Here is a 13,494-nt window from a genome sequence, read left to right on the forward strand (position 1 = left end):
CATTTAGGCACACCACCTAGCACATTTTCGCCTCAGTGCCGTGTGTTTCGGCGACAAATGACTCTAATGATTAAAAGAGAGAAACTCAAGGCATCACAACAATTTTTACTGACCAGGCTTCATATAATGGACGACATCGGTATTGCCCGCTAAACGCAAATATGAAGGTTATTCACAAATGCTGACTTTAGGGAGCATCTAGTAATCATTTATTTGAAGTCATCCAGTACTCAAAACAGAATGTTTTGCGGGGAAAATATGCGCCTTGTGCCAGTTTCTAGAAATAAGCACTCAAAATCTGCAGCCAAATGATTTCCTCTTCCTCTTAATAGGTTTCCACATTCGAGAAAGATGTACAACTAACCAGTGACAACTGTAACAGCAACACATTTCATGGCACGATACGTCTCACATTACATCATCGACGGCTGCAGAACTCGCAGCTATCCGTGCTGCTCTGGAATTTATTGGTCCCAAATCACCACAGTCATGGTCCATCTTTTGTGACTCGAAGGCAGCTCTCCAGGGCCTGCTGTCCCCTTTCAACCACGGACCTAACGCACAATTAGTCGCAGACATCCGACTACTTCACCATCACGCTACCGACAAGGGGCACAACATCATCTACCAGTGGATACCGGGTCACTGCGGAATTTCAGGAAATCAAAGTGCGGATGACGCTGCCCGATCGGCCCACGATGGTGCCCCTATTGTATCGATACCACTGTCGAGAACAGACGCAGCCACAAAACTTCGTTCCCTCGCACGCGAGCTTACGCAGACTCTGTGGAACACCAGTGACTTCAGCAACGCACGCCTCCACAGACTGGATCCACATCTGCAACTCCGTCTTCCACCAGGGTTACCACGAGCGGAAGCAACACTTCTGTGCCGCCTGTGGCTCGGCGTGGCATTCACGAACGCCTATTCCTTCCGCATTGGAATGGCCGACAGCCCCGCTTGCAACAACTGTGACTGCGAGGAGACAATCAAGCACCTCCTCTGTGAATGTCCCCGCTACAATGTGGCAAGAAAAGCGCTCGCGACTGCGCTTGAAAAACTGGACAATCGCCCCTTCACAGAGGAAAAAGTTTTAGGACACTGGTCTAGACGGGCTTCGGCACTCAAGTCCTTAAGGGCTCTGCTGAAGTTCTTAAGGACTTGTGAATTGTGCGACCGGCTTTGAACGTTGTAGCGCGTAGGGTCGCGTTATTGCGCGAATTTTATTTTATTTTATTTATTTATTTTATTTTATTTCTTATTTTTTATTATTATTGTTTTTTTTGGTTTTTTTTTTTGTTTCTTCTATCACCTTTCATTCCCTTTACCCCTTTCCCCAGTACAGGGTAGCAAGCCGGTATTTACACTGGCTAACCTCCTTGTCTTTCCTTCCCTTTTTCTCTCTCTCTTCATGGCACGATATATCAAAACAAATTCTGGGACTCTACGCGCCAAAACCACAATCTGATTATGAGGCACGCCGTAGTAGGGGACTCTGGATTAATTTTGACCACCTGAGGTTCTTTAACGTGCCCCTAATGCACGGGACACGGTCGCTTTTTCATTTCGCTCGCATCGAAATGCGGCCGCCGCGGCCGGCTTTGACCCCGCGCCCTCATGCTTAGCGGCGTAACACCATATCCGCTAAGTCACCGCGGCGGGTACGGCGAGACATATTCTCAGTCCGCATTCCTCGAAAGGGGTGCCACGCATAAAGTTTCTAGAAAATGTTATGCTTTGAGGACGCACGCCGAGTTCAATTCTACAATTAAAACGTGCCATGTAAAGCCGTTCGTTAAAAGTTTACTAGTGAATTTTTGGTAAATTATTCATTATGTTTCAGATTTCCGCGCAAGTGCTGTTGCCCGCCCAAAGCTACAACGCTTGGTCAGCAAAAATGTCAATTTGTCTGCCCTCCATTGTGTTTATTTATATGAGACAGTGGTTAAAGAGGGGTAGTCGATCAAGAGGGTAGTCATTCTCTGCAACTATGTGTGTGCATTGACTATTCGTTCTCTTCCTCATTCCGACATTCTATTCTGTTATCACCATTGCTAAACAAGCAAGGCCGGAAAGTTTAAATGCGTGGGTTTACTCCCTCGCATTGTCTTATTTAAAGCGAAGCTTTCTTCGTGGAATCGGGCGGGTTTTGGTGCTGTTCACGGTGGTGGTGGTGGTTGGAAATGTGGAGGAGGGTGCGAGCGTTGAGAGGGAGCGGAGTGGCACCGTTTACAAGGTGGGAGAATGTGCGTGTTAAGGGGGAGTAATGCGCGCCGATTCATTGGCACATTCGACGACGTCATGAAACGACGACAGCAGAGTGTACACAACACAATCACAGGGTTGGCGTGATACACCGACGCTCGGTCGGCTGCGGCATTGGAGTAGACGCGAAAGCTCAGGTTACATCGATTCGAACGCGTGGGATCTCTGTCATAGGCGCCGACTACGGGAGGGCTCCGGGGCTCGAGCCCCCTCCGGAGTTTTCCCGGGGAGGCTGAGCCCCCCCCCCCCACCCCCCTAAAGCGGCATTACTGGAGTTCTGCTACCCTCATAGTTTGAGGATTCTCTTGCGTTGCCTATATACATTTGCGCTTTTTTCTGGCTAAAAGCGTACGGCCCCATTGTTGGCGCGGACCTGCACAGCTTTTAATTTATGCTTTCGCTTTATTTCGGCAAATCCTGACAATAGGAAGACAAGCGCATTAGAAGCACCAGGGGCGGCTACCTCATCCGTGTTTCCTCCCTTCAACATGTTTTTCTTAATTTCCGCTGAGAACACCATGCACAGACACAATACATTTAAATATATACACAGGACAATGATTATTATATTTTTTAAAGAGAAGGAGGTAGCCAATGAAACAGATAGCCTATACCCAGAGAATGAATATGTTAATGTATGTTCACCTCACTTCAAATTACTTTTCGTGCTTTTTTGACCCTGAAAAAAAAAAAAATTAAAGACTTCAATGACCCCTTCGGAAGAGTCTTCTATCAACGGCGTGTGAAAAGCACGTGAGTGATAAGTGTCTCAATATTGATTCTCTTTCCAGTAGGCAATGCTAACGACTGGCGACAGGAAACAAAAGTTCTAAATATTTACAACATTTACGCATTAGGGATGGAAACATCACCTCTTGCATACAGAGCCCATAAATACAGGCAGTTTCATCAAACACTTTCAAAAAAATATTAAAGGTTGCCTGTGGCAAATAGCACAATTCTAGTTCATGAGCTGGTCTACTCGAAGAGGTGGATATTACTTGCACAAAAAATTGAAATGCATAATCGAATAATTAAAAATTCACCAATCAGGTTTTTAACATATTAACTTATGGCCCTTGTTGCAATTTACAAATTCTAGCCATGGAATTCGCAAGGCGGCTGCACTAGGAACTAATTCTCAGGATGGCACCAGTTTCGAGATATTAATTCTCGAACATTCGGGAGAAATTCATTGGCGTTCCAGTTACTTTTGTGCTTACCCACCGTGGTTGCTTAGTGCTTATGGTGTTGGACTGCTAAGCATGAGGTCGCGGGATCAAATCACGGCCACGGCGGCTACATTTGGATGGGGGCGAAATGCTAGAACACTCGTATACTTAGATTTAGGTGCGCGTTAAAGAACCCCAGGTGGTCTAAATTATTCCAGAGTCCTTCACTACGGCGTGCCTTATAATCAGATCGTGGTTTTGGCACGTAAACCCCCATAATTTATATATCTATTCATACTTTTGTTCTTCGATACATAAAACGACTTTTCTTAAGAAAGTGACGGGCACGCCAATGCATTTCTCTACAAAGTTAGTTAGAGAATTAAAATCTCGACACTGGTGTCAGCCTGAGAACTAGTTTCAAGTCGATCCGAACTCCTCGGCTAGAATTTCTAAATTGTAACATGGGCCATAAGTTATTTAGCTAAAAACTTAATTGGTTAATTTTCTTAATGAGCCGTATATGCATTTCAATTTGTTGTGCAAGTAGCGTCCGCCTCTTCGAGTAGACGAGCGCATGAACTAGAATTTTGCTATCCGGCCCAGGCCTCCTTTAAAAATTTTAGAAAGTGTTCGCTGAAACACCTTGTATGTAGAATTCAATCAGTAACCGAAATTATGACTAGCCGGATTTATTCGAAATCAGAATAAATAGAAGGCTAGAAGTCGGGCGTAGCAGCGCTTATACTCGGATTCAAAGTACTAAAAAAAAAAAAAGAGTGCAGTTTGGCCGGGAAGGCGAAGCAGTATTAGTGATAGCGATGTAGAAGGCAATTACACGAAGGAAGATTCTTACCGTGTAAATTCGTGTAAGGATCGCACCCCTGTAAGGGCCGCACCCGCAACTTGAGAGTCAATATTTAAAAAAAAAATCATCCAACCGAGAAGCAATCGCGTTCCGTGCGCTGATTCTGATCGGGCTCAACAGCGAATTGTCGCGCGCAGCGTACTTTCGCGCGACGCTACTGGATGTCGAGGGGAGGTGATCGCGGAGGTTTACGGCGGATTTAATCTCGTAGTGGGAAAAATGAGGCCAAATGGCCCGGTCCCATGACAGGCCCGTCATAATCGCGACAGAAAAGTGCGGCCGTTACACGAGTCGATACGTTAGTTTTAGAGGCCACATAAATTGTAGTAAACATTCACCTAAAACTAAAATAGTAAGCATAGTGTAATGCACGGACCATGTACACCTGTAAATACCTCACTGTATGAGGTCGAGCACTCGCTTTCACAACGCAAGCATTATGAAGAACGCCGGCAGCGGAGGCGGACTGCTCGTACAGCCGCGCGATTCACCGCAACTCCGAAAATTAAATTCATTATCATTGCCTTGCTATTTTTATTTCCACTACAGAAAGCATCTGTCAATGATCAGCAATGGCCTCTGTCTCTTAACTCTGCAACACTAGGGGTACGGAAAGACAGCCCGGCAAGGAAGACGGTGCGCATGAAGTTAGCAGCCATCCCTACTCGCCCTTTATCATTGCACCCACCAATGATTACCAACAATTAGATATGCATGGCACGCGGGCCGCATAAGCGTCAGCCGCGCACAGTCATTCACAGCTATGGCAGAGCTTAAGGAGAAGACGCGTGCGGTTCTTCCCATCCGCGTGTGATTACGTGACCTACAACTAACCGGAATATTGACCGCGTGGGAATATAATGCCCATCAAGCCTCCATCATTTTTGGCTCACTGTTACGTGCTTGTTCCCGCACCCACAGGGTATGGCTCGCTCATGTATATGGCTAGTGGATTTAATACGGAACATCACGGTGACGACAACAGCGAAAATTTGCCTGAAGTGTCGATATAATTACTTTCGCCATAAAGCGAGAAACAGAAAATTGTGAGTAAAGGATATATATATATATATATATATATATATATATATTGTACTGTGACATAAGGAGCAGAGTGTATGTGGCTATGGGAACGAGAACGACGACGAGAGATAAACCTTGTTTCGGTGCTCGATCGGCTGTGCTACCTCTCGCTGCTTTATCGTTCTAGTCGCGAACGCTGACTTCCCCAAGTGTTTCGTGACATTTGGTGGAAGGTGCTGGGCCTTTTGCCAAACTGGAACTCCGAAGCCGGACGATCCCTGTCACAGCTCCCATGCCTGAGGAGACCGCAAGCGCTGCCTGGGCATGTAGCACGGTTTTGCCGCCGGCGCGGATGGTACCCCAGACACCGCCTCCGGTCGTCTGTCCTGGCGCGCCACGCCAACGCGATCCTCCCATATTCAATGGCACTGACGATCATGACGTAGAGGACTGGCTGTCACTGTACAACCGAGTGAGTGCCCACAACATATGGACTGAAGCTGACTAGCTTGGTTACGTCCCCTTCTACCTTTCCGGCGTCGCCCATCTTTGGTTCCGGAACCATGAGGCTGACTTTACCACCTGGACAGCTTTCCTAACGATACTTCAGGAGGTCTTCGGTCGCCCTGCTGTGCGCAAACTTCGAGCTGAACAACAGCTTCGCTGTCGTGCCTAACGAAAGGGCGAAACCTTTACGAGCTACATTGAAGATGTAGTGGATATTTGCCGGCGTATCAACCCAGATATGACCGAAGATGACAAGATCAAGAACATCTTGAAAGGCATAGAAGATGACGCCTTCCAAATGCTCTTGGCGAAGAATCCTCAGACAGTCAACGACCTCCGTGACGCTTTGCCAGAGCTATGAAGATCTGCGCAAACAACGGCTTTCTACCCGCCGAGCTCTCGCTCCGGACGTCGCGCTTTCAGCTCTGAATGACGGTGTCAGTGCTACTTGCAGTTCAGAGATCTTCGACCAAATCAAGCAATTTGTACGAGAAGAAGGGGCACGCCAACTCTCTCTTCTGCCAGTCAGTCAAGCGTCAGAGTCGCCCTTGTCTCCCGATCTCCGTCAGGTGATACACGAACAAGTCGCTAACACCGTCCCACTTGCTCATCAACCGCCTCCTACGCCTGTTCCACTTACGTACGCTGCCGTTGTCGCGAATCTAAGGCCCCCGTCTGCAGCTATTCAATCGCGACCAACCAGAGCCTTTCCCTCACCTCCACATTTAGCTGCAACATATGCCCCTACAAGCAGCTACTTGCCGCCGCAGCAGCCTGTGCGCCCACCTCGTCAATATCTCCATCAGTCTCAGCCTGCGGCTGTCAATCCATGGCGCACCCACGACAACCACCCTATCTGTTATTCGTGCGGCCTGCCTGGGCATGTAGCACGGTTTTGCCGCCGGCGCGGATGGTATCCTTCGGATTCTCCGAGAGTGCAAAGCAGCGGTTTCGACTCTCTGTTCCGTTCCGCTCCTGCCGCTCAGCACTTCGAAGCCTCACCTCCTGCTTCCCGCACTTTCAATACCCGTCGGTCTCCGTCACCCCGTCGGCGTACTCTGTCGCCGCTTGTCCGTCGCCCTGAAGATATCCGAGAGGAAAACTAAGGAACGCAGTTCCGGAGGCAAGAACTGCGATCTCAACGAACGCCTCAAGCCCTAATTTATTTCCTGCGAACGTCCTTCAAGTTTATGCAGAAGACATTGGCGTTCATGCGCTTGTAGACACGGGAGCAGCAATATCAGTGATTTCGTACCAGCTTCGTCTTCAACTAAGAAAAGTCGAGACGCCATATTCTGCCGTTTCATTACGCACCGCAAGCGCTGCGCCGATTGAACCCTTAGGGAAGTGTACCGTGCGTGTTGTTATAAGTGGAACTTTATACCGTGTTGAGTTCGTTGTTCTGCCTCGCTGCTCCCATGCCATGATTTTAGGATGGGACTTTGTGTCATCTCATCATGCCGTTATTGATTGTGCCCGTGCGGAACTAGCTCTGTCACCATTCGGCAACCACGCTTTTGAAGATACTGACGACGCTTCCGGTCGTGGGTTCGTCACCGCTGACACCGAGATTACTCCATACTCTGCCGCACTGGTACCCGTTTCCTGCGTTGGGTTTTCCGACTCTACTGTTCTTTTTACGCCGTCTAAACTTGTTGCTCGCCGTCACCTCTTCGTGCTTCCTTTTGCCCTTCTTGCCGTTCGACAAGGTTCCAGCGCAGTTTATGTCTCGAACCTGTTTCCTTGCCCTGCTAGCCTGCCCCACGATGAGTGTCTTGGTTATGCTGATGCAATCGAGCCAAGCTTCCTTTATGATGTGCCTGACGACCCGGCTTCTCCTCAGGTTGACGCTATGGCCCTTCAAGTTTCTCCTCCGACACTGCCGTGTGACCCAACATTTTCTCCTTGTATTGATCCCAACCTCACTCCAAGTCAGCACGCCGCTTTGACTTTGGTTGTAGGTCGAATGACCGCTTTCGCACGTCATTCGACCTACAACCATCTCGCCTATGCCGTACTTCCACTGTTGTGCATCGCATCGACACCAGCAACCATGCGCCTTTACGCCAGAGGCCGTATCGTGTATCCGCCACGGAGCGTGGCGTCATCGCTGAGAACGTTGGAGACATGCTCCAACTCGGTGTCATACAACCTTCGCACGCTCCATGGGCTTCTCCTGTAGTGCTTGTCAAAAAGAAAGATGGCACAATTCACTTTTGCGTGGACTACCGGCGCCTCAATAGATCACCAGAAAGGACGTTTATCCACTACCCCGCATTGACGACGCGCTAGACGGCCTCCAGGGCGCCGTATTCTTCTCATCTTTAGGGTTACGATCCGGGTACTGGCAAGTTCCAGTGGCTGAGTCAGACCGTCCAAAAACGGCCTTCATCACACCCGACGGTTTATTTGAATTCACCGTGATGCCATTTGACCTGTGTAACGCGTCTGCCACATTTGAAAGAATGATGGACAACATCTTGCGCGGCCTCAAATGGCATATATGCCTGTGTTATCTGGACGACATCGTTATCTTTTCACCGGACTTTCGTTCTCACTTACTTCGACTTGAACGCGTCCTCAAATGCCTCGCCGATGCTGGCCTCCAGCTTAACTTGAAAAAGTGTCGCTTCCCTGCCCGACAGCTGGTCATCCTCGGCCATGTCGTGTCGAAAGAAGGTGTACTCCCTGATTCGGCGAAACTACAAGCTGCTGCCCAGTTTCCACGACCAAAGACCTTGAAAGACCTGCGCAGCGTCATTGGGTTAGCGTCATACTTCCGCCGTTTCATCCGCAATTTCGCCACCATAATAGCACCTTTAACGCAGGTTTTTGGTGGTGACCACAACCTTTCGACCTGGTCACCAGATTGCGATGCCGCATTCACGAAGCTGCGTCGTCTCTTGACGTCTCCACCAATCCGGCGCCATTTCGACCCAAGCGCTCCAACAGAAATCCACACGGATGCCAGTTGCGTTGGTCTTGGTGCCGTTCTCGCTCAGAGAAAGGCTGGCTTCGATGATACGTCGTCGCCTTCACCAGTCGTGCATTCAGTAAACCTGAATCGAACTTCGGTAGACGAAGGCAAGCGAAGGCGTTGAATCGGCCACGTCTGGCACCATGACGAATGCTGGGTCTCGATTGTTGAGGCGGTACCGACACCGCGTATCGAGAGGAGCCGCAGTGCCACGCTTTGACCGGAGACACGCCAGTACACTCTGGCGTCACAACAACAAGTGACGTTTATTCGTGCGCCGGAATACAGGAGGGACCGCAGGTGGCACCACCAGATAGCTAGAGAAACATATGTGGGGACCATTACAGTATCCACGGTTCGTGCCATACCATAGGCTCAAGGCACTGTATTTGCGCAAACTGAGTACAGTGTCAACGTTAATATGCAATGTGAAGTGACACGAAGTTTACCGGTCGAGAGCCTACCACACCATGTACGTAAAGGCTATAGGCAATTAGCACAAGGTGTTTTCCTGTGGCACCAATCTTGGTGCTAATTCCATTTAGATTTTTGTAAAATGGAGGATTGGAGGGGAGCAGTCAAAAAGCGAGCTGCCACTAAGGCGCAGCTTCATCGTCTTCGATCAGCGGTAAGTTGAGCCGGGACAATTAAAGGTATTTCTATTATTAAAATGGCAAATTAAGAATGGCTTTAGGATATGTTTCCAAGTCGTCTTTCACTACAATAAAGAGAAAAGAATAGAACCCTGTCGGGTCTCCTTTCACATACACTCCCCAAATTCGTCGTAGCACTTACGTTTGACGGTGATCTTGAGCGGCTTGCTTTCAGTTTCAGCGATCCTGTTGGAAGCCATGCAAGTGTAGGAGCCTGAGCTGTCACGATGAACGTGCTGCAGTACCAGGGACTGGTTGCTCATGATGACGCCCCGGCCGGGAGACAGATCCTTGCCGTTGAGGCGCCACACGACGTCTCCGATTCTGGGGTTGGCGTCAACCCGGCACTCCAAGTACAGGTCGTGCCCTTCGACGATATTCCACTGCCTTGGATGGCTGCCCAATGTCAACTGCACCTTTGGTTTGTCTGGAAAGTGCCCAGGGCAACAGAAAAGAAGCGAAATGAGCGGGTAAGCGATGGGAGAGAATAAGGCTTTGTTAACTGGGTAAAGTTAGTGAATAGAACTGGTACATAGTAATACAAATAACGTCAAACTACACGTAATTTTCTTAGCGCTCATGAGAACGAAGAAAGCCTAAAAGAAGAAAGGCAGACGAGGTCGGCTGGAGCAGCCTGCTTCTGGTCCGCCATTCCAAACTGTTGCCCAAAGGTACCGGCAGAAGCAGAAAAGTAAAGGTGACAGTGGCACACCAACGGGGGGGGGGGGGGGGTTTCGGGGGTTGTAACCCCCCACTGAGGCCGACTTAACCCCCCTCTTTTGTTTAACCCCTTTTCTTTCCTTGCGCATTTGAGTACTGCAACTAAGATGTAAAACGCGCAATCGTCTGCACACTCACAAAAAGCGCATTTCTTGACAATTTCCCGCGAAGAAATTGAAATTAGTGCTATTTAGATGGTATTGGCAAACTGTCAACCCCCCCCTGGCGGAGATCCTGGGTACGCTACTGAAAGGTGATGATGCAATAGTTCCATGAGCTTAAGACTAGTTCTCCAAAGAAGAATAGGCTGAGTGTCTCTAGTAAACTTCCGTGCGTGAAGAAAAAAAATGGCAATTTCGCCCAAAGGGGTCAGCATCGACAGTGATAGCAAGGTTTAGCGCTGCGCCTGGACTTCTCGGATGGTGCTCTAACTATACGCGGGCGCGACATTTTGGCGGAACGCAGCACGCAAGGCCCCTTGCTGCTTGGCAGAAGGAATGGCGCCCTAGCTACCGGGCGTCTCACGACGCTGGCGTGATGAGGAACGTGGCCAATGGCTGTCAGGTGTCGCTCCTGAATTGTGCTTCAGGTCCGATCGACAAAAAAGTCGGCGTTAGTCAGCGCCCAGAAAAATATTCGATAATGTTGGCTTGACATTTACTGTCGGTTCCTCTCAGAGCAGTGCATGCACACTGCCGCCCAGGAGAAACGCTAGGGCACTATGACGTAAAATGATTCCAAGCTGTTTTGATGCCAAACTCCTGATGTCGAATTTACGTAACCACCGACGCAAGCATCGGGCGGTGACCCACAGCGTTCTCTGAACAACCCAATCAAACACTCTCCTCGTTTATAGGAGGTAACCTTTGTTCATTTGAAAACCAATAACATTGCCTACACTCAGCGGTTTTTATCTAATTGGCTGACAAGAGGCGAGGAGCACGCTCCAGTGGAGAGGGTTTCGATTTGGCCGAGCCAGCACAGTGAAAATAGGTAACCGCATGAAGAGAGTGGTGCCGGCTTCGCCGATCGGTCCGCTTCGCCTTACTTAGCTTGCGGTGGCTGGTCGAAAATCGGGGCGGCATGCAACGGAATGATAAGAATGCCGCTAAAACGGACCCTCAGCAAGGAAGAGCTGGCAGAGCGATGTCGTATGCATGCCGAAAGGGCTCGATAACGTTTTACTGTCACGAAAAAAGGTTTATCATGCGCAAATAAATACATGCTCACCGGCAGGTGCGAGTAGCGAGGGCCTGAGCGATCGGCCTGCAGGCATCTTCTATTCCTTTCGGAACGGGACAATCTGTGGCTATTCAGAAAATTTTTCAGTTTTATTCGGCATATTAATGCATTTTTTTCGCGTACACGTCACTTTGACGGCGTGAGTTTTCGCAGTTTTGTGAGGTCGCGTGGCAGACAGGCGAAGTGGGCGTAGCCAGAAAGCATTGGACCAATAGAAGATGGCTAATGGTGAAATGGCGTCGAATCAGGAATGCTTATTTTTATTTTGCGCGGTTTAATCATGCATAATCAGTGTGTACACGTTATATCAGATGGGGAGCTATCGCGGTTTTCGTGACGTCGCGTCACAGACAGGCGTAGTTGGGAGTGGCCCGAAAATGGTTTGACAAATCGTCGAGGCTGACTGCAGAAATTGGAATCAAAATAGTCTGGAATCATTTTACGTTATAGCGCCCCTAGTGTGCCTATATTGACGTGCGCACAACGCTCATGTCAGCACCGGAAGGCAGAACGGTGTCCTGGCTCAGCCATCAATGCGATTGAGCGTAACGTTGACAGTGCGTCCGCTTCGCTTCGTTGTTGTTGCAGCCAAACACACTCCGCGTCTCTGGAGACCCTCTAATATTCCGTGCGCGAGCGGCGCATGTGCCATCGACCGGGGCAGCACGACAACATAAAGTCCCTATATAAGAAAAGTACCGCCATCCTTTGATAAACGCCGCTTCTCTCTCTCCCGTATCTTCGATTGGACGATGATAGCCCGCGCTTTTCACTTCTTTATATTTTCTTTTTTTTCCGCCTCAGAGCCATGTTGAAAGTCCTCTGCGCAGCCGCAGTCGCTGGCAGCGGCGGCAGCGCGCGCACGGCCTGAAAGCTTCAACGTGGACATTCCAGGTGCGCCACCGTCGACTTGGCTTTCGCAAGCAAAAAGTAAAGAAAAAAGCAAGCGCTTTAGGAGAGGAGGCGGCGGAGGAAAGTGTAGATGGCGGTAATTTTCTTATATAGGGACTTTACGACAACAGCGGTGGCAGTGGCACCAACGGCACCAACAGCACTTTTGCGCCTCGAGTGTCCGTGTAATGGCTATCGCAATTAAAAACGATGGAAAATTAAAAGTTCGCACACACTAGAGCACTGTATAGTCCGAAATTTACGGCACCGCCATATAAAACCCGGGCCTGTGACTATATGAATGGGCCCGGCCCGGGCCCACCGGAGGAACCTTAGTCTGTACATGAATTAAAACGTCATTGCCTTGGCGGTGTATTCTAAGGCATTACAATAGAACTGCATGCAGTGATAATAAAACATTGCGAACAACGTTTTTCTATAAAGCGCGTGTACAGCTAACCTGAAAAGACCGGCAGAAGCACAAGCTAGGTTAAACGTTTCTAGCAAAACAGGCATTTTATTATATACATGTGTACAGAAACCCTGTGTACGCTTTATGTTGTAAACCCCGATAATTATGCCCATCTAGTGAAATATGTGACAGCGTCGCCAGAAGGCGAAGCATTGACAGCGATAACGAGGTTTAGCATTGCGCACGAGGTCCTGGCATGTTGTTCTAACAATACGTAGACACAGCACGCGTGACTACTGCTGCTGCGCAGCAGGAACAGTGCCCTGAACAGCGTAGTGACCTGGCGTGTCACTACGCTGTAGCGTGAGGAATGCTGGAAACGGCGTTACTGCAGCGTCGCACTCCGATGGTGCTCGAGATGAGACAGACGGAAAACTTTTGGCGTTTGGCAGCGCTCGATCTAGCTTCACGTCTACTGTCCGTTCCGCCCAGACCAGTACATGCACCGTGGTGTGGTAAGCACACAACTTCTTAGTGGAAACGCTAATGTGTGAGCGCACAAATTAATGCTCATGGCAGCAGTAGAAGGCAGAACGCTGCCATGGCCACGGAAGTGCTGATTAAGCGGAGTACGAGGTTGATCCTTTCTCTTACACAGCGTGAAACACGATGGAGAAATAGCTAGCCTGGTCTCATACTCTGCATGGGGGTGACTTGGCTTCGACACTTCTGCAGCTAAACTCAACCCTCCATGCCTGGGCTAC

General features: G+C 49.2%; 1 protein-coding gene across 1 annotated transcript in view; it reads right to left on the reverse strand.

The window, feature by feature from the left end:
• The window catches only part of LOC119431674 (neuronal cell adhesion molecule-like), a 137,004-nt gene that overhangs the window by 18,869 nt on the left and 104,641 nt on the right, over nt 1-13,494 (reverse strand). Inside the window, exon 3 of the mRNA XM_049671745.1 lies at nt 9,608-9,892. Within this exon, the coding sequence (XP_049527702.1) occupies nt 9,608-9,892 (285 nt within the window). The remainder of the gene's footprint in view (nt 1-9,607; nt 9,893-13,494) is intronic.

Source organism: Dermacentor silvarum, chromosome 1 (genome assembly GCF_013339745.2).
Source record: "Dermacentor silvarum isolate Dsil-2018 chromosome 1, BIME_Dsil_1.4, whole genome shotgun sequence".
NCBI classification, from domain to species: Eukaryota; Metazoa; Arthropoda; class Arachnida; order Ixodida; family Ixodidae; genus Dermacentor; species Dermacentor silvarum.